Raw genomic sequence first — 21,511 nt, 5'->3', positions numbered from 1 at the left:
AAATGAGCATCAAACGTGATTTGTTTTTTATGCTACAGACATATAGCATACAGGACATCTTAGAATATTAGCACATTGAAAGTATTGTATAGGTCAATTCTCCTATGTGCCGAGTCTCTCCTAATGTTTGATTTTAAGAGGCATATTATCAAATGGTACCTTTCACCCACTGATAAATACGCCTCAACCCATAGTGGTGGGATTTTACAGTGGCGAGCTCTTATTTTACATTATGATAAATCTGACCCTTAGTGAAGCACCAAGTGGCTCTCACAAAAACACAGCAAAACCCACAGAGCAATACTTACTGACTAGCTATGTGAGGGCACAAGTTAGATGAGGCACACCCATGTCCAAATTAAGTTTAACTACCAAAACCCAAGTGCATGTATTACTTTCAACTCACCTTTATGTCGAGCAAAGTAGCGCCCCAAGATTATAAGAAGGCAAAGCATAGCAAAGACAACAACAGCCACAACGCCACCAATCACAGCATGATCAACTACCAGAGGCGTCTCATCACCTGCCCGGGTGTCTGTGGAAAATAGAGAGAGGACATACACATGTAAGATTTACGAGAATACCAAATATAGAAATCCTGAAGAAAAATGTAGTAGTTCTGGCATCAGAAATATATAAAGTTCAGTATAGTGAATACTGACACCATAATTGCGGTTTTACAACATTTATGATGCCATCCAATTGTAAAAGCTAAATATGCTGCTTCGTATCTTTAGGTTACAGTCATTCAGTTTCCTGGTTTTACTTTGCTGAAATAATGAGTCATAATTGTTCTTAAGGTGTCTGCACGTTTAAGTGGTGAAAACAACAGACGTAATATGATCGTGGTGGGTTCAGTGGAACAAGGCATATGAGTTGACTGCTGCAGAGACACTGGCTAATAAGCACTGCTAGACTGATCTCAGAAACACTTGCTTCAAATATCCATCTACATCCACACAGCTGGTAGAACTATGCACACAAAGTGATTGATCCCATGTGGCTGAACAACCAACTGCTTTGCACCTGTTGGAATGTTAATAGTGGCATCATGGTGGCACAGCTGCCCACACATCCTGGCAGTGCACAAATTCAGAAATAACAACAAATACTATGTCAAAAGACCAGATACACCAATATGGTGGAAGGAGCTGCCAAGTACAAAAATGAAAAAAATGTCATTTATTATCAAACATTACATAGTATGAAGCTGGGCAGAAATAAAATTTATTCATTTAGAGGACAGAGCTCCTTTAAAATATGAACATTGGTTATTAGCTAAATTTTCAACTCTAGTAACTTGGTTTCAATTGGGCTAGTACCAAGCCAGGAGCAAATGATGGGCAACTTGATAATTCTGAGTTGAAAAGTGGTCCAGGACCACACATCTGAATGCAATGAATAGCAGGAAAGCCAAGACAACAGTAAATCTACAAGTGATCCTTATAGTACAGGTAAGGTATCCATTATCCAGAAAGCTACCAATTACAGGAAGGCTGTCTCCCACAGACACAATTTTATAATCAAAAAATAAAAACTATGCCCTTTTTCTCTGTAATAATAAAACAGTACCCTGCATGTGATCCCAATTAAGATATAATTACCCTTTATTGGGGGCAGAACAAGGCTTATTTAATGTTTAAATTATTTTCTTGTAGACTTAAGGTATGGAGATCCAAATTATGGAAAGAGAAGCCCCCAGGATTCTGAAAACAGGAGTAACTTGTAACTATATCAAGCATTTCCAATAATGCACATCTAAAGTTGCTGGTAGTATTCTCTGCCCCAACAGACTTAGTAGAACTACAAATTCTAATTTGTCTAAGCATCTAGAACCTTAGGTGGAGAATGCGCTGCGTCTTGGGCCTTGAGGTACTAGAACTTGAATAAGACAGGTGAAATTTGCCAGGAATAGCCTAAATATGGCCCAAATTCTCTTACAGGTGGTTGACCATAAGGCCCTCTGACACACAATGATTTTTTGAAGAAAAAAAAATAAAATAAAAATACAGGTATAACTAATGCTGGTCCTATTCAAAAAGTTTCAACCATCTAATAAAAAAACATGATCCAAGATGCAGAAGATACAATCAGAATGCAGAAGTTCTGCCCTTTGATCTTCTGAAAGTTAGAGGATGGGAATAAAAATAAATCTTCCCATGAATTTTTCAATTTCAGTATGAACAAGCAATGTGTTGTGAAGGCATCTCTCTCATTTCTACAGGAAAAAAGCTTTTCTTTCCAACTTTTCTTTCTAACACTTAAGAACCTACCTCATGTGTATAGGTTAGGAGAAAGAGTATTGCTGCAATAGCTAAAAAGTCCACAAAGAAAGAAAAATGCAATGTATTATTAGTGCAACCTACTAAACTCTTGCGCTTTTAATTTATAAAAAAAAAAAGTTCCTTTTATCATGCTTTAAATGAGGTTACACATATAATCTGGTGTCACATTTGGCATTATGTGTTACAAACTGTTCTGACTGATATCAGGCAGAGAATTGGCCAGATGCTGATTGGGATTTTCCTGTCGGATGGAAAATGAGGTTCAATGTTGAAAACTGCAAAGTTATACACTAAATGTTAGTGTTTTGGGGGGGATCCTTTATTGAGAAGGATTTGGGGATTTCTGCAAACAAGTTGTCTAATTCTAGACAGTGTCATTCAGTGGCTACTAAAGCAAATTAAGTGCTGTCTTGTATAAGAAGAAAAAAAAAAAAAAGCATTGAGTCAAGGGATGAAAACATAATTTTGCCTCTTTATAGGTCTCTGGTAAAGCTTCACCTTGAGTATGCGGTGCAGTTTTGGGCTCCAGTCCTTAAGAAGGATATTAATGAGCTGGAGAGAGTGCAGAGACATTTATCTAAACTGGTGGGGGATGAATGTTTTAACTTTTTACAAGTACATTAGAGGGGATTATAGGCAGATAGGGGGTGTTTTTTTCCCATAAAAATGATCAGCGCACCAGAGGCCACCCCTTTAGACTAGAGCAGGGATCCCCAACCTTTCTTACTCGTGAGCCACAGTCAAATGTAAAAAGACATGGAGAGCAACACAAGCACAATAAAAGTTCATGGAGGATCCAAATAAGGGCTTAGACTGGCTATTAGGCAGCCTCTATGCACACTATCGGCTTACAGGGAGCTTTATTTGGTAGTAAATCTTGTTTTTATTCACCTAAAACTTGCAACCAAGTAAGAAATTCAAAAATAACTACCTGGTTTGAGGCCACTGAGAGCAACATCCAAGGGGTTGGGGAGCAACATGTTGCTCACGAGCCACTGGTTGGGGATCACTGGACTAGAGGAAGCTTTTATTTGAAGAAGAGTAGGTAGTTTTTCACAGTAAGGGCAGTGAGGTTGGGGAACACCCTTCCTAGTGATGGCAGATTCTGTTAATACATTTAAGAGGACTCTGGATGAGTTCTTGAACAAACATAATGTCCAAGGCTATTGTGATGCTAAAATCTATAGTTATTATTGATGTTGCTATATATGGTTTATGTATGCGAGTGTATAGATAGGTCAGTATAGGTTTGTGTGTGCTGGGTTCAATTGGACGGGTTGAACTTGGTCTTTTTCCAACCCTATGCAACTATGGATCAGGGACCTCAGTGGCTCATTGATGTGACCCTCTGTCCGAGGGGTCCTATTCCTGTAGTTGTAATTTGATCATTTAGCAAGGGCCAAATGATCATCAGAGCATATCTGTACCAAGATCCACTCCTTTGGCAACTTCACCAAACGAGAGGATCTTATGGTGTATGGCCATCTTAAGGCTAATTTTTAAAGGCATAGTGCAATGTGCAAATATTATGCAAATTGCCAGTTTTTACCCAGTGAAGCTTTATGCCTAAAATTCAAGCATAATAGCAGCACAATTTATCAGTGCACAATAAACAGTGTTGCTGCCACATGCAAGTTGTAAGGAGCATGTACCATCATTGTTATTATTGTTAAGTTAAATTATTTTTTATAAGACTGTAAGGACCTGTTAGATATTGAATTAAACTTAAACTCAAAAAACTAAAACAAAAGTACACAGACTACAGGACTTAATAAACCAAAAATTCACCATAGGATTGGCTATGGCTTACATATCCAGCACCCCTAAAACAGATTCAACAAGAGTCACCATATGACCCTAGTAAAAGCCACATATTAACATATAAATAGCAGAAACTTATGTCTACTAAAACATATGCCCATATTACACACTGGTATCTTAAGAGGCTTCCAATTCAATGCTTGGCACCCTTTCTCCAGAGAAATGCTGTATAAATCTTTTTTCCCTTTATTGATTTGACTTTAAAGTTGATTGTTTCACTTTAGCAATGCGTGACATTGCTAAAAATTCATTTTTAAATGAGTTTGAAAGAAAATGACCCACAGATGAGAGAAATCCACTGAAGGGTTACCACTGCGTGCGCGTGTCAGCAGATATATATCTGCCCCCTTTGCAGGAGCACAGCTTCTCAGGAGCAGTGACTCTAATGTGAACCGAAGGTTATTGATCCAAGTCCCACAGCTGACATTCACAGGTAATACTGCAAACTAGTGACAGATGATTGGGGTTGTCTATCCACAGTGCTCATCCACAGATGGCAACAAGGCACCGGAATGGGAGAAAGGAGCAAGGGGCGAGAGACAACACTTTAATTAAAGTTGTTTAAATTAGAGCTGCCAAGAGTAATGCTCATCCAAATTACAGGAAATAAAAAATGGAATCTGCCAACTCTGATTATACCCCATAGAGAATCACACAATAGCAGAAAATCACATGTAATAAAACCTAAACACATTTCCTAATGCTGCTGTAATCCAAGAATACCCAATATTATCAGTACATAAGCACTCCATATAAACACCATTTAAATCCCAAAGATAAACCCCCTCTAAACAGCACCACACAGTGTGATTCACTGCATTTACTTGTCCTAGGTAAAGCCCTAGGTTTAATCCTTTTCTAACTCCCATTGCTCAATATACATAAGCCCATAAGGTGAACACCCTCCGTGGGATGGTGACAAATGCTCAAAAATGCTCCTTTATTGTCTGGACCCTAACAGTGCATCTGCGGAAATCTTGTGGGTGGCAAAATGCCAGGAACTGCCCCATGTGTCACTGCTATGACTTCTGTAGATCTGTGTTGACCTAGGGAAAATGTAATCTGCCCACTTTTTTCAACTTCGATTTAATGAACAGGGCTTGAGCTAAATATAATCTCAACAGTAGTCAAGAAGAAGTATGTATGGCTTTTGTTATCTCTTGCACTAAACTGGGCAAAATATAAAACTGAAAGTGAATCTATTCTTGTTCATAGTAACAGTCAAAACAAATCAGTGGTGCACTGAAAAGACACAAACGACTGACTATAAACCCAGCCTTTAAAAAATAGCAGTGCAAAAAATGGTGCTCATTTGAACTGACAGCTATTTCTATCCATTACATGTAAAATATTTTTACTGTATTTTGTTTTGCTATCTTCTCTTCTTTCTGGAGGCATCTTTTATCAGCCATATAACCAAATGATTACCCATTCTCTCTCATATACACAGAGAGGCTTTCAATAAAGCCTAAGAGAATGCAAATGTCAGAGAGGGCTAAAGAAAGTCCAAGAGATCTAGGTAACATGTTTCAGAGTGCTAGTAGTAGGTACTGGGATGAGTGGCTCCAAGTGACTGGAAATGTGATAGGGCTTACGTGGGCCATATTGTCATATGTGACATTAGTCTTAACCACCCATTACAATCTGCAAAAACTGGTTTAATTATTGTGCCCCATTTGTAACAATGTTAATGCAGAGTCAATAGTGTTTTGCCTTTCCCTCTCTCTACTTAAACTATATATATATGTATGTATTTGCGTAACAAACTAAATACAGTTACGGGATCCGTTATTCAGAAAGGTCTGAATTACGGGAAGGCCATAGACTTCAATATAAGCAAATAATTCTAATTTTTAAAATAGATTTCCTTTTTCTCTGTAATATTAAAACAGTACCTTGTATTTTGTCCCAACTCATATATAATTAATCCTATCGGGTTTAATGAATGCTTAAATTATTTTTTAGTAGACGAGTGCAGCACACTTTGGCTGTCGCCATGGCAGAAAAGCGCAGGGCTGAGAGAAGCAAGGTAAGGTATGGAGGTCCAAATTATAAAAAGATCCTGTATCCTAAAAACACCCAGGCCCTGTGCATTCTGGATAATAGGTCCCATACCTCTACTTCTAATACACATCCTACAATGCATACATGGCACTACAAAGTAAAACGTTCATAGCTTAGGACAGAAAAGGTACTTTAGACTTGCCCATAACAGACAGCAGCAAAAAAAAAAAAAAAGTAAAATAATAAAATGGAACAGCAATTTAACAACAGCAACTAAGATTAAAAAAACGAAGTAATTTTTACAGTTCCTTCAGTAAGCAGTATTTATTTTCCTCCACAGACCAAGACAGTACACAACCTATTCATTCTCTCCTTGAACTAACCCTAGTTATTATCCTCAAATTACACAGCAAAGAAAATTGCTATGCATTTTCCTTTTCATTTTTAATAATCGGTATCTTCTGTTATTGTTCCTTTAGTTACCTGAATCTGTCAACAGTAGGTAGTTATGTACCCTGTACATAAGCAGGGGGGACCAACCTGTTTGTGGGGGGGATTGGAATGAAGTTTTCAAACATCCTTTACATCTTACAGCAAATACTTCAGTGCTCCGGAAAATGCCTTCCTTTTGCCGAACATTCTGACTGCTGTGCATAAAACATATCACTTGCGTCCATCCACCTTAATATTGGGAAATTGCCTTCTTTCACATTTGCAGCAATTAAGTCTTCCCTAAAAGTGTTGCCTAGCCCAAAGGTGCTTTCACCATATTAGCAAGGGTTTCACCATATTAGCAAGCATTCTAAGAGCTGTAGTTTAAGAACACTGCTATCTGATAAAGCTTTGACCACAGGGCCCTGTGGAGAATCTTGGTCTCATTGTATAAACCCTGGTGTCCTTAGGTAAACCGTTTCTGGTGGCATTAAACACTTTTTTTTTTTTTTTTTTTTTTTTTTTTTACAACCAAACTCCAAACTTGGTTAATCTCTGCCCTCTTTGTGTATGAATAAAATAATAATATTGGTAAGTTCAAATTACACCATGCAATGCAATGTGTATCTCCGAATCTGTGATACTACAGGAATACGGACGTTCACAAAAGTCATTCAACTAAACCGAACAACTTGGCCAAAATAACTCCCAAACAAATGAACAAACTCACTCCCAAATTATACAAAGCTGGTATAATTTACATCAAATTGTTTATATTGCTGCAAGGTTGCCCATGGAAAAAGATGACACCTGATCTCAAATTAAAGTACTTTTGTTCTGTATGCTGTTGTTGCTGGAATATTTGAGATTTTAGCCCCATGGTACATGGGGTATATTCTTTGCAGCTGTTTTTTTAATGAAGAGGTGGTGTCATTTACTACAGTGGCATCTACCTTCAATAGTGGATTCTATTGCAGTTCTTTTGGAATCCAGAAGTTAAATAAACATGAAGTAGGTTCTGCAAAGAGAAGACAGTGTAACTTCCAGAACACTAGGAGAGCTGGATATTCAGACTGTGTTTCATATAGGAATGATACTCATCCCAATAATTGCTTCAGTAAATAAGAAAGTAACTTTTAAAGTTACCACAAGGTTAAGAACATTGGAAAATCTCTTTACTTACACACTGATCATTGATTTACAACACACAAATACAGTGCAGTTCACTGATAAGGAAAAGTTACACAGGCACAATAAATGTGTATTGGTTAATATTGATCTCCACCTCTTATCTCTCTTATCTTTAATTTCACCATAATATCACTAACAATGACTGATAAAAACACTGGTGTTATTCTGTGTCACTAAAGCTGGCCATACACGTGGCGATCTCACGATGTTTCGTACGACCGTCGGTCGCACGAAACATCGTCAGATCCGCCACACACCATTCAGGGCTGAATCGGCAGGTAAGGAGGTAGAAACAATAGGATTTCTACCTCCTTCTGCCGATTCAGCTCTGAAGGGAGAATTTTGGTCAGGCGCCTTCTATGGCGCCCGATCAAAATTTTCTAACTTGGCCGATCGGCGAGCCGACCGATTTCAGCAGCTTCCTGCGATATCGGTCGGCTCGCTGACATGCCATACACGCACCGATTATCGTACGAAACGAGGTTTCGTACGATAATATCGGTGCGTGTATGGCCACCTTAATAGTGATTTGTTTTACTTCTACACCACATTGGCAAAGCTATTGCACTAAGACTTCTCACTGATTTGTCAATAGCCCAGCATTCATGTTATATAGTATGTGTTTACATCACTTCTCTTTCAGTTTTTTTAGTACATGACCAGTAGAATAACTCACCTTTTAGCAGAGTCACATGCTAATACAGTTTAATCAGAGGACTCTTAATTTATGTCCAATTGTGCACAAAAAATAGGCTCAACAGAGAAAACTGAACTACAACCTCTATTATGCTCAGTTTTAGAACAGATGGTTCTACAGATGGAATTAAACTGCACATGCCATTATGTTAAGCCTTATCTCTGGAAAGAAATACATGTTCTGCCCTACAGACTGCACACCCTAGAGTTTACTATGCTCTATAAGTTGTCTTTGCTATATAACCCATAACTGCTGCCTAAAAACGTCATTGCCTATTGCAATTTTTTTGTCCATCTCCCTATATATGTGTGTGTGAATCATGGCGTCTCATCTTTAAAACACAAACATCCAGGCCCTTCACAGTAAATAACAAACGTCTTCAAGGGCTTCATAACTTCATAAGCAAATGTGTTCTTACATATTTTACCTAAAAACTACTTCTCCTGTAGCTCTTAATAAGTTGTACATTCAATGTATACAGGCAGTTAAACTGTGTTACAATAAGGCTTTCTAGTTTGAATATGTGCGAGCTTTTGTGATTTTAGCAAGTATCCAGAAAATGAATGTAAAGATATTTGGTTTCCTGCACTGTACATTACTGTTCTATAAATTATTTTCCTCTTTTTTTCAGTACTTTTCCAGCAGTTCTTCATCTTTGTTGGTACGGTCACAAAAAAATATCATCCTTTTAAAATTCTTATGAATGGTTAATACTATGAGTTTTTCTTATTAACCATGCTTGGTATAGAAATACATTATCCACCACTGTTCGCTATCTATTCCTGTTTTATTATTCCCTCACCAAAAGCTTGTGGCACTGCAATTATGTGCAAGAACTACTTATTTAGTAATGTTATATTATACTATCACTGTAAGGCACTATACAATATCACTTTACTCAATTTACTCTCCTCCTTGTATGGTTTATGTCTTAGCTACTGGATCATGCAATTGCCTCTCAAAACTGGGAGGGACATTTTAAAACTCCTTGTAAAAAAAGGTACAATTTGGTGGGAGGTTTGGAGCACTGAGATAAATGAATATAAACATCCCACTGGGTTACTAGACTTCAAAAAATGACTGAGGACCAAATAAGGCTGCCAAAAAATCCTTCTTAGTACCTAAAACTAACCACTTCTTGGTTAGACCCCCACCAATAGTTACAATCTGTAACAACCCCCCCCCCCCACACAAGTATTTTAAATGAAGTCTTATTACGTTACTCTGCTGTCTTAATATTTATATTTTGTTGCTTGCACCATTTTCCTTGAGTAAAAAAAAAAAAAAAAAAGTCTTATTACTTACTGTATGCACCTCTGTGGGAGTGAAATAGAACTAGAAAAAGGCTATAAGGCAGACTGCTCATAATAGTTTATTTGCCACACTGTGTGGCAAATACTAAGCTTTTAACACTTCATTCCATATCTACATTTCTAGCACCATACACTACTTTTGTGCTACTATGACTTACATCTCTCCTACATATACAATAACTGCTATACTAGTTCATATACTTATCAGTCCTCCTGTGTCTAATAAGGTAACCACTGCATGGATGTTTCCAGTTATAAAGTAATGTACCTGTGCCTGTTCTGTTAATCAACACCAAGTCAAGGCATGTTGCTATTTCCATTATCTGTGCCTAGTTGTGCTTTCAGTGCATTTGCAGAACCTTTACATAGCCCTTACTTAACATAAAACCTGACTGCGCACATCAGAGAAAAATCTACATCACAAAAGATTACCATTCAATGTTATGTGTGGTTTTTCATCTATGCAAAGTCAGATGTTGTATTACTAGAGGCAAAATGAACCAGCCAGTTCTGCAAATGGTTTCAATTACTAATCATAATTATTTTTAGACAATGGGAAAATTTCCTTTTTTCGGTCCATAACTTATTCTTTCTGGATTTGTACAAAAGGTAATCAGCTTGAAATGACTTAAACAGAGGCAGCCCTCTGGCATCCTTACTGCATTCATTTCTCTTTTAAGCATAACAAACCTTTTGTATAAAGCAGGAAAAAATCATTACTCAAAATGCACAAACAGTAAAAATGTAAGATAAATACAGAAGAAAACAGCCAAGTTGAAATGAATGTACAGGACCGAGTAGTACAAGGAAAGGAGAGGGAAACATAGAGATGGTCTTAAAGGAAATCTGAAAAAACAGCAAGGGCAGAGATAGCATAGGTCTAGAGCAGAAAGCTTAGCACTGGTAAAGGCTAGCAGAACAAGAAAATAGCAGCAAAGGTGAGCAAAGAACAGCTCTACGAGTATAACAAATAGTGAACAGAAGCTGTGGAATGAAAGCTGCTTTAGGCAAGTCATCAACAAAAGGCATGAAAGTAGAAAACTGAGAATAAAGACAAAGACATGGGGAGGGAAACTGCAAAATATAAGGAAAAAATTGGACAGAAAAAATAGTTTATGAAGTAGTGTTTTATAAGCAACTGACCATTGCAAGTACAGCAAAGTGTAATGCCACCCATTATAACACAGGGTAAGAGGGTTTACCGTTCTTAATATATACATCAACACCTAGACATGACAATGTAGTGCGCTAAAAATTTTGCCACTTTACTGATTAATGGTAATCCATTTCAAATGCAGCTTTCTTGCTGCAAAGGAGACGTGCATGAGCTGCACACGTTCAAAAATCTTCCACAAGATGACAAAGAAGCTATGTCTTCAGTCTGAATTAACAGAGGAAATCAAATATCTGAAAAACTGCACAGACAACATAGGAAATGTGCCAGCTGTCGAATAGGAAACTTGAATACTGGGTCCAGGCACCTTTCCATGCAACACTGGTCTTACACACCATGCATAAAGATGCAGTAAAAGGCAACCAGCATGCAGGCAGGCAATGAAAACAGGAGAGAAAAAAAGGTGGGGGGGGGTTAAGGAAAATAATGGAGAAAGACAAAAAACATGGCAGGGAAAAGTAAGGTGCAAAGGAGGAGTGTGACAGCCTGAGAGACAAAGATTAGGAGAGAGGATGCGATACACAGGAATTGAGTGCTGTGAGGGAATGAGAGGAAAGCAGAGGGAACAGGGGAGGTCAGGCATTCTCCAGCCTCATGCATGTGAAGAATCCTGATTAAAGCCAACACTGGCAAAGCTATATTAATAAATCTTCTCCAGCTTGGGAGGAGGAGTATTGCAAACTGTCAGTATGTGTATCATTTATACAAGAGGAGTGCTGATAAATTCCTCCTGATTAAACTTCTGTGCAGCTTCAGTGTATCTGGAAATTAATGTATACAGACAGAATGTCACAATGTATACAGAGAATGTGTGTCTCCAGCCCCCAGACATTCTAATTAAATGAAGGTGCTGCCAGAGAAACAGAATTCTAAAGAGCGCACTGCACCGTCATACTATACTACTGGCATTTACCTTCTTACAGGTTAACTTAGGGTATGAATGAGTCTGGGAAGACAGAGTTAATAAACTAGGTTCCATTTTTGTATTTTCTAACTAACTTGTCAGACTTGAAATGGCAGTTCTACTCCATTATTATGGAGGGTTTAATAAATAGTAAGAAATATTTTGATAGTCACTAACAAGCAAACTCTAAAAAACAAACATCACAGAATGGAAACTTCGCATTGTAGGTGAACGCTGCAGTGTGCAAGCCACAACAGATACTTACATCTATTTTCCATAATTATTTTTGGGTTATTTAATCTTATTATTAATACTAGAATAATAGTTCTATTTTAGTAGAGACTTTGACTTCTTAGCTATACAGAATTACATAGCATAGGCACAGCTTTTCCTTATATCCAGGGCCTACTCATAAATCTAAAAATAACAGTGCCTTATATTTGATGGTAATTAAGCTGCATGCATCCATATTTGTGGCAAAATGTTTAAATGATTTTTAACAAAACTACAATCTAGTGACCCAAATTACGGAAAGATCCCTTACATGCATAACCCCAGGTCTCAGGAATTGTGGATAACAGATCATATACCTGAATTACAGACAATACATTATTTCACAAGGTCTGGAGTAAAGAAAACTGCTCTGGGCAGCAGAGTGGCTAGCACTGCTGCTTTTCAGCCTTGGGGTCCTAAGTTTGATTCTAGCCTTCGCACTGCAAGGAGTTTGAATGTTCTCCACATGTACTTGTCGGTTTGGGTTTCTTCCACACCCAAACACATACAGGCAGGATTATCGGTTCACCTATAATAAACATGAATGCGATAGGGACCTAAGATTGTAAACTCTACTAGGGCTGAGACTGATGTGAATTATGTATAAAGAGCTTCTGAAATGTGTCAGTGATATATGAAAAAACGATACTAATAAGATCAATATTTTTGTGTAAAAATCATCATAGGATGAATCAGAAAAATGTAAATAGATTTTGGAAAAATCATATTCTATATTAAAGCTGTCTTAAAATACAAATGAAGGGCTCTGTGTTAAACTTAAAAGCATACTAATGCTTTAAAATAATTAAATTACACTAACACAATCCTACGTCTACATCTGAATAACTAACTAGAAAAGATTTATAATATTTAATTAAAAATACCATTTCTACTTAAGTGACTATGGGTCCAAGTAATTAAGTGTCTGTTTATCATTGGACCCGTTTTTGCCTTATGTCCAAATAATATTGAATTTGGCTGAATTTCAGCCACAGCAGCTATCAGCATTGGCTTCTCACCTAAAAAGCTCTAGATTCAGCATCTTCCAGCCCTCCATCATGTCATGCGCTTTCATGCAGGGATTTAAGAACTGACCGAAATATATGGACAATGTACATAAAGAGGATGTGAACCACTAAACCAAGCCTGGGCGCGAGATGGTACTATGCAAGATAAGAGCAGTTATAGACATTCAATTGCCATGGTGTTTTTAAGCTCCGAAAATAAAACACTAAAGACTAAAATGCTGAATCATAACAGACACCCTGTCACTTTGCCACCTAAAACCTTTGGACAGCCCTCTCAATTGCATGCTTTCTCACTGCAGGCTTGGTTTGTTTCAGTACTGAAAAAAAAAAAAAGTACAGAAAACTGATACCAACCGTGAACTGCTGGCTCTGTCGTTGCACTTGCGTCTACACACGGGAAGAGGAGGAGGAAGGGAGGAAACAGGAGGAACAGCATGCAAAAAAAGGAAAAAAATGGGACAAAATAAAGGGAACAGATAATACACGAGCAATAATGAATCTCACACAGCATTGAGAGTCAGTAAGACAAGGGAAAACATGACAGTCATACACAAGAGACACCTCAGACTTACCTCCAGACCTGAAAAAAGGTCAGATCCCTTTAGGACCAAAAGAACTACATTATGAACTTTGGGAACATAATGGCTTAAGCACAACAGCTTTAAATATAACACAGTGAGTTACTGGCATAAAGGAAAGCATCTTATTAAAGGAAATGCCCTTGGTGCCTCCTTGTGTTGAGAATGTTTAAAGCCCTAAATGAACGACGGGAACCTGGGGCAAAGCAAATGATGCATATGCTGCAAACAATTTCAACCATTTTTAGTTGGTATTACCTGACAGTTCTGATATTTTCTTAAAAATCCCTCTGCTCTGGGCTTGATTATATGTACAACCACTTCAATGACTCTCTGCTAGCCACATTCTTTTTGACTGAATTATTTATTTGAATTCATATGGTTTAAAATGTTAACATCTAAGGGGAGACAGCACACTTAAGAGGCAGATAGAAAGAAAAGGCCTTAGTCTAGTAAGTAAAATAACAATGTACAAAGAGCAAATATGTTTTTACTTGTTATTCCTGTTCATTCCTAACCCACAAAAATGTAGAAATACATGCCCATACATAATTATTTCTGAAGACCACTGTTCAGAAGAGCAGGCTGCTCATATGCCAGCAATCATTATGGTGACCACATAAATAACATTCCCTTAGTTTATATGGTCAACTAAAATTACAATCAGCCAACACTTCTAAGCCATACTATGCACTCAGAGGGCTACAGCAGTTGGTGTAGCTACTAAATTAAACTCAGAAGAATACTTTTGACCAACTGCTTGGTTCTTTTCCACGGTGAACTTGTCAACAATCTGTGCAGCCAGTGTTTCTTGAATTAGAAATTCAAAGCAGAAAAACTTACCTTATCTTACAATCACCATAAAAACCATATGGCATATGCCATCTCATAACAAACAAAAGAAAGGCGGATTTGAAAGATCTGGCTGTTACAGAACAAGGCCTATTGTTAATTTCTATTTATCTTTCTATTCTGGCCTCCTTCTATTCAGGGTAAATGCAACCCTATCAACTAAATAACAGGCAAAGCTTCATAATGGAGTTTGAAAAAATTAGGACCAATTGCAACTTGTCTTAGAATATCTACATACTAAAGGGTACATACTAAAAGGTACATTTAAAGGTGAATTATCCCTTTATTTTCCATCACTGGGTAGAATCTTCTTGTCAGAATAGGTCAGGAAACAAATAAAGATTTGTACTGAAAAGGGTTTAAAGAACAGATGAGGAAAACATGCCATAATACCCAATTATCACAGATCTTAAAAAAGTATCCAGTGACAGCTCTGCCTTCATTTAAGGAAAAGGAACACAAAAAATGAAAATGTTTTATAAACTCTGGTGAAAATGGTGGGTCTGTTCAGAAACACTACTATAATTTTATAGAAGGAAGCTGCTGTGTAGCCATGGGGAAGTCAGTCATTTAGGTTAATAGGGGCAAAAAGACATGTTACACAAAAGACAAGGGATAGCCCTGCAGAGAACAATGTTCCTAGTTCTTACAAAAGATGAAAAACAGTCATCTTACAAACATCATTTAAGGATCTCTAAGAACCACAGTATAAAAATTTGATAATAGGATTTTAACTAGCAAGAAATACTTATAGCTGCTCGACTGACAGGCAGAAACTAATTTGCAGAATAAACGTTTCCACTTTTTGGCATTACTGGTACAGGTATGGGATCCTTATCTGGAAACCTATCCAGAATGTTCTGAATTATGGAAAGGCCATCTTCCATAGACTCCATTATAAACAAATAATTCTAATTTTTAAAAATTATTTCCTTTTTCTCTGTAATAATAAAACAGTACCCTGTACATGATCCCAACTAAGATATAATGAATTCTTATTGGAGGCAAAACAAGCCTATTGGGTTTATTCAGTATTTAAATGATTTTTAAACACAAATTGTGGAGATCCAAATTACAGAAAGATCCCTTATACGGAAAACCCCAGGTACCGAGCATTCTGGATAACAGGTCCCATACCTGTACTTTAAAAGGAAAATATTCCCTGTTTTTGACAAAAGCCAAAAAAAGCTAGGCGTAGAAATACAATCTGAACTTCCACAAAAAAAAACCAAAACTTTTCTTACACAGACACCTGATTTTACAGACTGAATATGTAACCCATGACAGTCTGCATTAAACAAAAAAATTGAATAGAGAGTGAATATATTGATAGGTTTATTTATAAAAAAAAAAAAAAAAAAGCACAACTGAATTAACTCATATTAAAAAGGGTAGTATTTTATCCCTTTAAAAGGCAAAAAAACTGAATTTTTGCAGAATGAAAGAATATATTATTCTAAGCACTTTTCCAATATAAATTAATTAAATCTTTTTAATGACACAATTGATACATACATCAAAAAAATCAGCTATAAAGCTTTTTTTTTTTTAATGAGCAATGGCCAAGTTCTGCAGAAATACACTAATGACACCTGACATGTCTATCCCACTTATGGACCAGTAACACCTAAAAGAAAATGATATAACTTTGTTCTGTACATGTAAATTTGAAGCAGATGCCCCCTTCTATAGTTATCAGCTGTACTATGGTCATCCATCCTTTATCTTTTGGCTAAACAAAGCCTCATCTGTCTCGTCTGTGTTCAAATTGTAATTCAAATTACACATATTCATTAAATTCTCCTAAAATGCCTGCCAAATCAATCTACAGGTACATTTAAATAAAAATATTATGCTTTTAGTAATAGTGCAGGATTTTAAAAACAGCAAAGTAGTTATCATCTGTAAATGCATTAGAGGCATTTTAATTTCCTGTCGTTGCGTATTTATAAATACAAGCCCGTAGGGCCATTTACAGCAGTGTCCAGTGCTACAAATAAGCATATATTTTATGCATAAAGCACCACAGCAACTGAAGAACATCTTAGTTTTTTTTTACAAGTGCAGTATGTTTAAAGGAAAACTATACCCCCAGAATGAATACCTAACCAACAGATACGTCACTTAACATAATAAAAACTATTAAAGAATTGCTCCAAACTGGATATTATTTATATTATATTATATATATATATATATATATATATATATATTATATATAAATATATATGTATATATATAGCGAACCCAGGATAGAGATATATATATATATCTATTCCAATGACGGCACTCACCAATCACAAACCACGCGCCGGGTGCTCACCAATAATATTCACATAGCTGCAGCAGAAAGCACTCACGGCTCCAATTGTTCAAAAATATCAAAGTAGTTTTATTGCTCCACACTCACATCGACGCGTTTCGATCCACAAGGGACCGTCGTCAGGATGACGTCCTGACGACGGTCCCTTGTGGATCGAAACGCGTTGATGTGAGTGTTGAGCAATAAAACTACTTTGATATTTTTGAACAATTGGAGCCGTGAGTGCTTTCTGCTGCAGCTATTTATGTATGTGTATATATCCACCATTTAGTGATGGGCTGTGCGCTCCCTTCGGATTAGGAGATCAAATGACCAGAAATAATGCAGCTTTAAACTGTGACAGGAAGAAATGTAGAAGCAAAAGGAAGAACTCAGCCCATTAGTTGGCTGATGGGGCCTAGCATGTATGTGTACCTTGGCTTGTTTGTGTGCACTGTGAATCCTATAATGCCAGGAGATGGCCCTTAATTCTTAAAATGGCAATTTTATTTACCCAATAGCACATGCTACTAAAGTATATTTTTATGAACATGGTTTATTTAGACGACGCATATTACATATGAATTTGTTTATGCAATATATTTTTATAGAGACCTACACTGTTTGGGGGTATAGTTTTTCTTTAATTGTATAAGGCATGTCTTTTTTATATCAATGTAATTACAACGTAATTATAATGAAGCTTGGTGGGAATCAAAAGGCAAAGAAAGTCTTCCATTACAGCTCAAATCATTAATGTTACAATATCCATTATTTATTGCCCAAATCTACCAGCCCCATGCAGTGAGATGACACACATACACAGCTTATGAGGGTACCATACCTGGGATGATGAAAGGGGTGGTGGTTGTAGTGGTTGTGGTGGTGGTTGTTGTGGGTGGTGGGAGGGTGGTAGGGTGATCTGGATGGGAAAAAACAAGGAAAACAAACAAAAAACACCAAATTTAAAAAATAAACATCACTGAAAAAGCACAATGTCAAAGGGAAATAAGCAGGAATTGATTGGCAAAATATTCCTGAGCAATTGATACAAAATGGAACCTCAAGGTATCAATCTGCAATAGTAAGTAATAAATAAAATATCAGCAAGACATGAATGACAACTGAGCAAAATACAATGAGTTAGCAGAACACTAGGAATAACATTAATGGGCACCTTGAGAAAAATTTGATTACAAAAAAAGCATAAGTGGTGGAAGGACATAAGGAAATAAAGCGAGTGCCCAAGACAATGCAGCAAAAGCAGAACCTCCAGCTGTTTTTGAGCTATAAAGTTCAAGCATAGCTTCAAGAATCCTCCATCTCTCCTTGGAAGCTGGGAGTTGTAGTTTGAAAACAGCTGAAGGGATTGTAGACAGTGATCCTTGGCTCGGGTACAAAAAGTTATACAATGTGAATCTTTTCTAAAAATATGTTTTCTATGAGGACATTTGTATCTGAGAGCTGGTTGTGTGATTACTAACAGCGATTTCTATGTTATTTTAGCTCACCCTCCCCCCCCCCCCCTTGATTTTCCAATATTAGGTCATGACCCCTTTACCTGATAAAATTACAAATATTACAACACGACATTTAGATGCAGATTTATGTGAGATTAGAGCCCACCACAGAAAAAATTACCTCTTTCTATTCATTCATATGGTATTTTTAGAAGTGTATTTATCAAATGGTGAACTCTTACTTTCACCAACTAATAAATTATTTTTTTTAATCCCATTGGAATGAAAAGTGTATGAATTTTTCTGTGGTGAGTTCTGATTCAACAGTTTGATAAATCTGCCCCTTAGTAAGGTTAATGTCCCAAGGGGAGGTAAGTTGTCTGCGATAAATCTCTGCTACCACGGGCAACTAACCTCCCAGAAATGCCTTTTCTCCGCCAATAATGTGAACCGCCAGTGGGAAGGACTGAAGTTTACTAAACTGCCCACACTAGCAGAGATTTATGGAGGGTGACTAATCTCCCCGTGGGGCATTAGTCTAACAGTTGTAAAAATATTTAAGGCAGAAAAACAAATGTTCCCACCAAGCCACAGCCTGCAAACTAGGCTTTGAGGACTAATGTCCCACAGAGAGATGCAAATTCGCTTTTTAAAAATTGCAGTGACTAAATCTCCCCGTGGGACATTAGCCTCAAGTACAGCAGAGTCAACAATCTGATCCTAACTAGCCTTTAATCAGGGCTCACCTTAGTGGACTGGCAATTTTTTATTCACAGACTGTCATTTTTCTAAGTGACACCTGCCTGACAAGAACTTGCTCAAGCACTTTCAGGCAGTTGCCCTAGCAGTCAAATGGGGAAAGAAAGGGACTGGAAGATTTAATCCTTTCATCTCAGCTGATATTATCATAGGTGCAAAAGCCTTTTGATACACTGAGAGAAACCTCTATCTATACCTTTACAAATTCCCTTTTACCTCATCTTGGTGTTTAAACAGCCATTTGATTGCTACAAAATGGAAATTAGTTTCAAAGTATTTTTGTTCTGCCTTTCCTACATTCCCTCACTCTGCCCTTATTAAGCAAATAGAAGTTTGGATGTAAGACTGGAGAAGTGATTAAATTAAAGAAAGTTAGCACAGAAAAAAAAAAAAAAAAAAAAACGTCAATTTTTTGTGTGCGCCAAGGGTCAGTTTCGATTGCTGTAGATGACTAACTGGGTTTCTTAGAGTACCAACTAAGTTCAGTATTATTGCTTATTTAATGCTCAGTTGCTTCCAAAGTTGATTTCCTTTCAAATTCAATTTCAGGTCAGTGTTCCTCAGGGGAAAAAAATTTGGCTTTTAGCCCTACCTAATTGTTTTCCTAAATACGAACTCAACAAGCACTTGCCTGTTATATTGTGTCTAGTAATGTTTGGTATAGTTTAAAAAACTTTATTACACCTATTTCTTCACACTATTGCAAATTGTTTTGAAAATTGATAACGAAATTAAAGAAAAAAAAAATCTTGGCTTCAGTTTCCTTTTGCTTCAAGCTTTGCAGCTTATTCTGCATGGATTTTTTAATGGATTTTCCTGCCAGCACCAAGGACCTTGAGTTAGCCTACCTGTTATTTCAAAATCATTGTGATTCAGTTGGCCAGTTTGCAAATTCTGTGCTAAAGCTTTTGCAGATAACAAATGGCTAGACTCAGTTTTCCTGTCAATAGAAAACTCTTAGGTTTAGTCTCCTGGAAATACAAACTACGCAGAGGCCAGACTTCCTGTAAGGGGGATTTTTTTCCACTGAATCTAAGCTTGGTGGCTCACTTTGCTTTGTCTGGTATATGAGCAGCTCATCTTGTCAGTCCAGATATAGACTTTTAAATGAACATGCAAAGAAAAACATCCAATGCTTTTCTACAAACAAACCCATGGATTTTAATAGTTGCTTTAGGAAGGAGGGAGCCTTAAAAGCATGTGTCAAACAACTAGCATAGTGCACCAAGGCATAAAACAGAGCTTGCAAGAAGCAATATTTGCTCCAAGGTACAAGCAGGCGAGCATTCCTCTTCTAAATTTTTTCTTCGTGCTGGCTGTGCATGTGGAATAGAGTGAAAATCTGAACTGTAACAAAAATTAGGCCTTTTGAATGCACATGCATGGGCCCTGGATGGAAGGATGAGGATTGCTCGCATGGATATACCCCGGGCTGATGTGATTTCTGCTAATAAGAGCACCAGCCAGGGTATCAAGTAAGTGATAAAATCACTGGGAGTTGCCAAATATTAGGCAACCACCAGTGATTGTAAACTTAACTTATCCTTTAACAACAAAAAGGCTAATGAAAACACACGGAATAAAAAGGGCTAGCAATATATCAAAGGAGAACTAAAGCTTAACTAAAGACGTAGGTTAAAAATGTTGTTAATTATGTTTTGTGATTACCAGCCCTAGGCAACCACAGCCCTTTAGTAGGGAGGATCTGTGCCCCCAAAGATGCTCCCAGTAGCTTCCTATCTTCTTTTCTGCTGATTCTCACACACACACACACATATAATATAAATGTCACAGTATAAGGCTGGTTAGTAATTAACACAGATGATTACTGCATGGGAGCTCTGAAACCAGCGCTATTAGCATCAGACTTTAACCATCAGCCCATTAGAATCAGCTTATATGACAGACGAACATCATTTTCTTTGCTTGATAATTTCCGACACCCCTAAGCTTAGCGTCTCAACAGTTGCCCAGAGCCCACTGAGCACGTGAGTGTTGCAGTCCAGTATGGTCACCCCCTGTGAAAAATTTAAAGGATTGGATAATTGCTATTTTAGAGATGTTGAACCTTTAGGCTGGTTCAATTTACCTTTAGGTAAAGTTCATTTTATAAAATATCGCATGTCTAGCCATATTCATTTTTAGGGTTAAGTTCTCCTTTAAAAAAACCCATAAAAGTCTAAAAAAGTAGTAGTAGCAGTAGTTGTTTTAAAATTGTATTTCTTGCATCTAGGTTTAAGTTGTCCAGCACCACCAGCATATGCAAGTTATTTAAAAGGTAGAGGGCATCTGTCCTATTTAGTCTAAAGCCGGCTATACATTGAAAAACCCTCTTGTTTGTCAAGGTCGCTAAACAAGAGATCTTTTTCTAATATGCCCACCTAGAAGTGGGTGATGTTGGACTGATCAGATCTTTTAGCCCAAGGGCCAAATGATTA

At 37.2% G+C, this 21,511-nt stretch overlaps 1 protein-coding gene across 5 annotated transcripts in view; it reads right to left on the bottom strand.

Annotated features, from left to right (window-relative positions):
* cadm1 (cell adhesion molecule 1) overlaps positions 1-21,511 on the bottom strand; it is a 128,640-nt gene that overhangs the window by 3,782 nt on the left and 103,347 nt on the right. For 2 of the 5 annotated variants that reach the window (XM_004916088.4, XM_004916090.4), the window contains 3 exons: positions 17,699-17,776; positions 13,477-13,509; positions 407-535 (listed from right to left, as the gene is read on the bottom strand). In XM_004916088.4, coding sequence (XP_004916145.1) covers positions 407-535; positions 13,477-13,509; positions 17,699-17,776 — 240 coding nt within the window. The remainder of the gene's footprint in view (positions 1-406; positions 536-13,476; positions 13,510-17,698; positions 17,777-21,511) is intronic. The other 3 variants (XM_004916089.4, XM_002932930.5, XM_004916091.4) reach the window with 3 other exon arrangements.

The sequence above is a fragment of the Xenopus tropicalis genome, chromosome 7 (assembly GCF_000004195.4).
Source record: "Xenopus tropicalis strain Nigerian chromosome 7, UCB_Xtro_10.0, whole genome shotgun sequence".
Taxonomy (NCBI): Eukaryota; Metazoa; Chordata; class Amphibia; order Anura; family Pipidae; genus Xenopus; species Xenopus tropicalis.
This window is presented reverse-complemented; position numbering and strand designations above follow the sequence as displayed.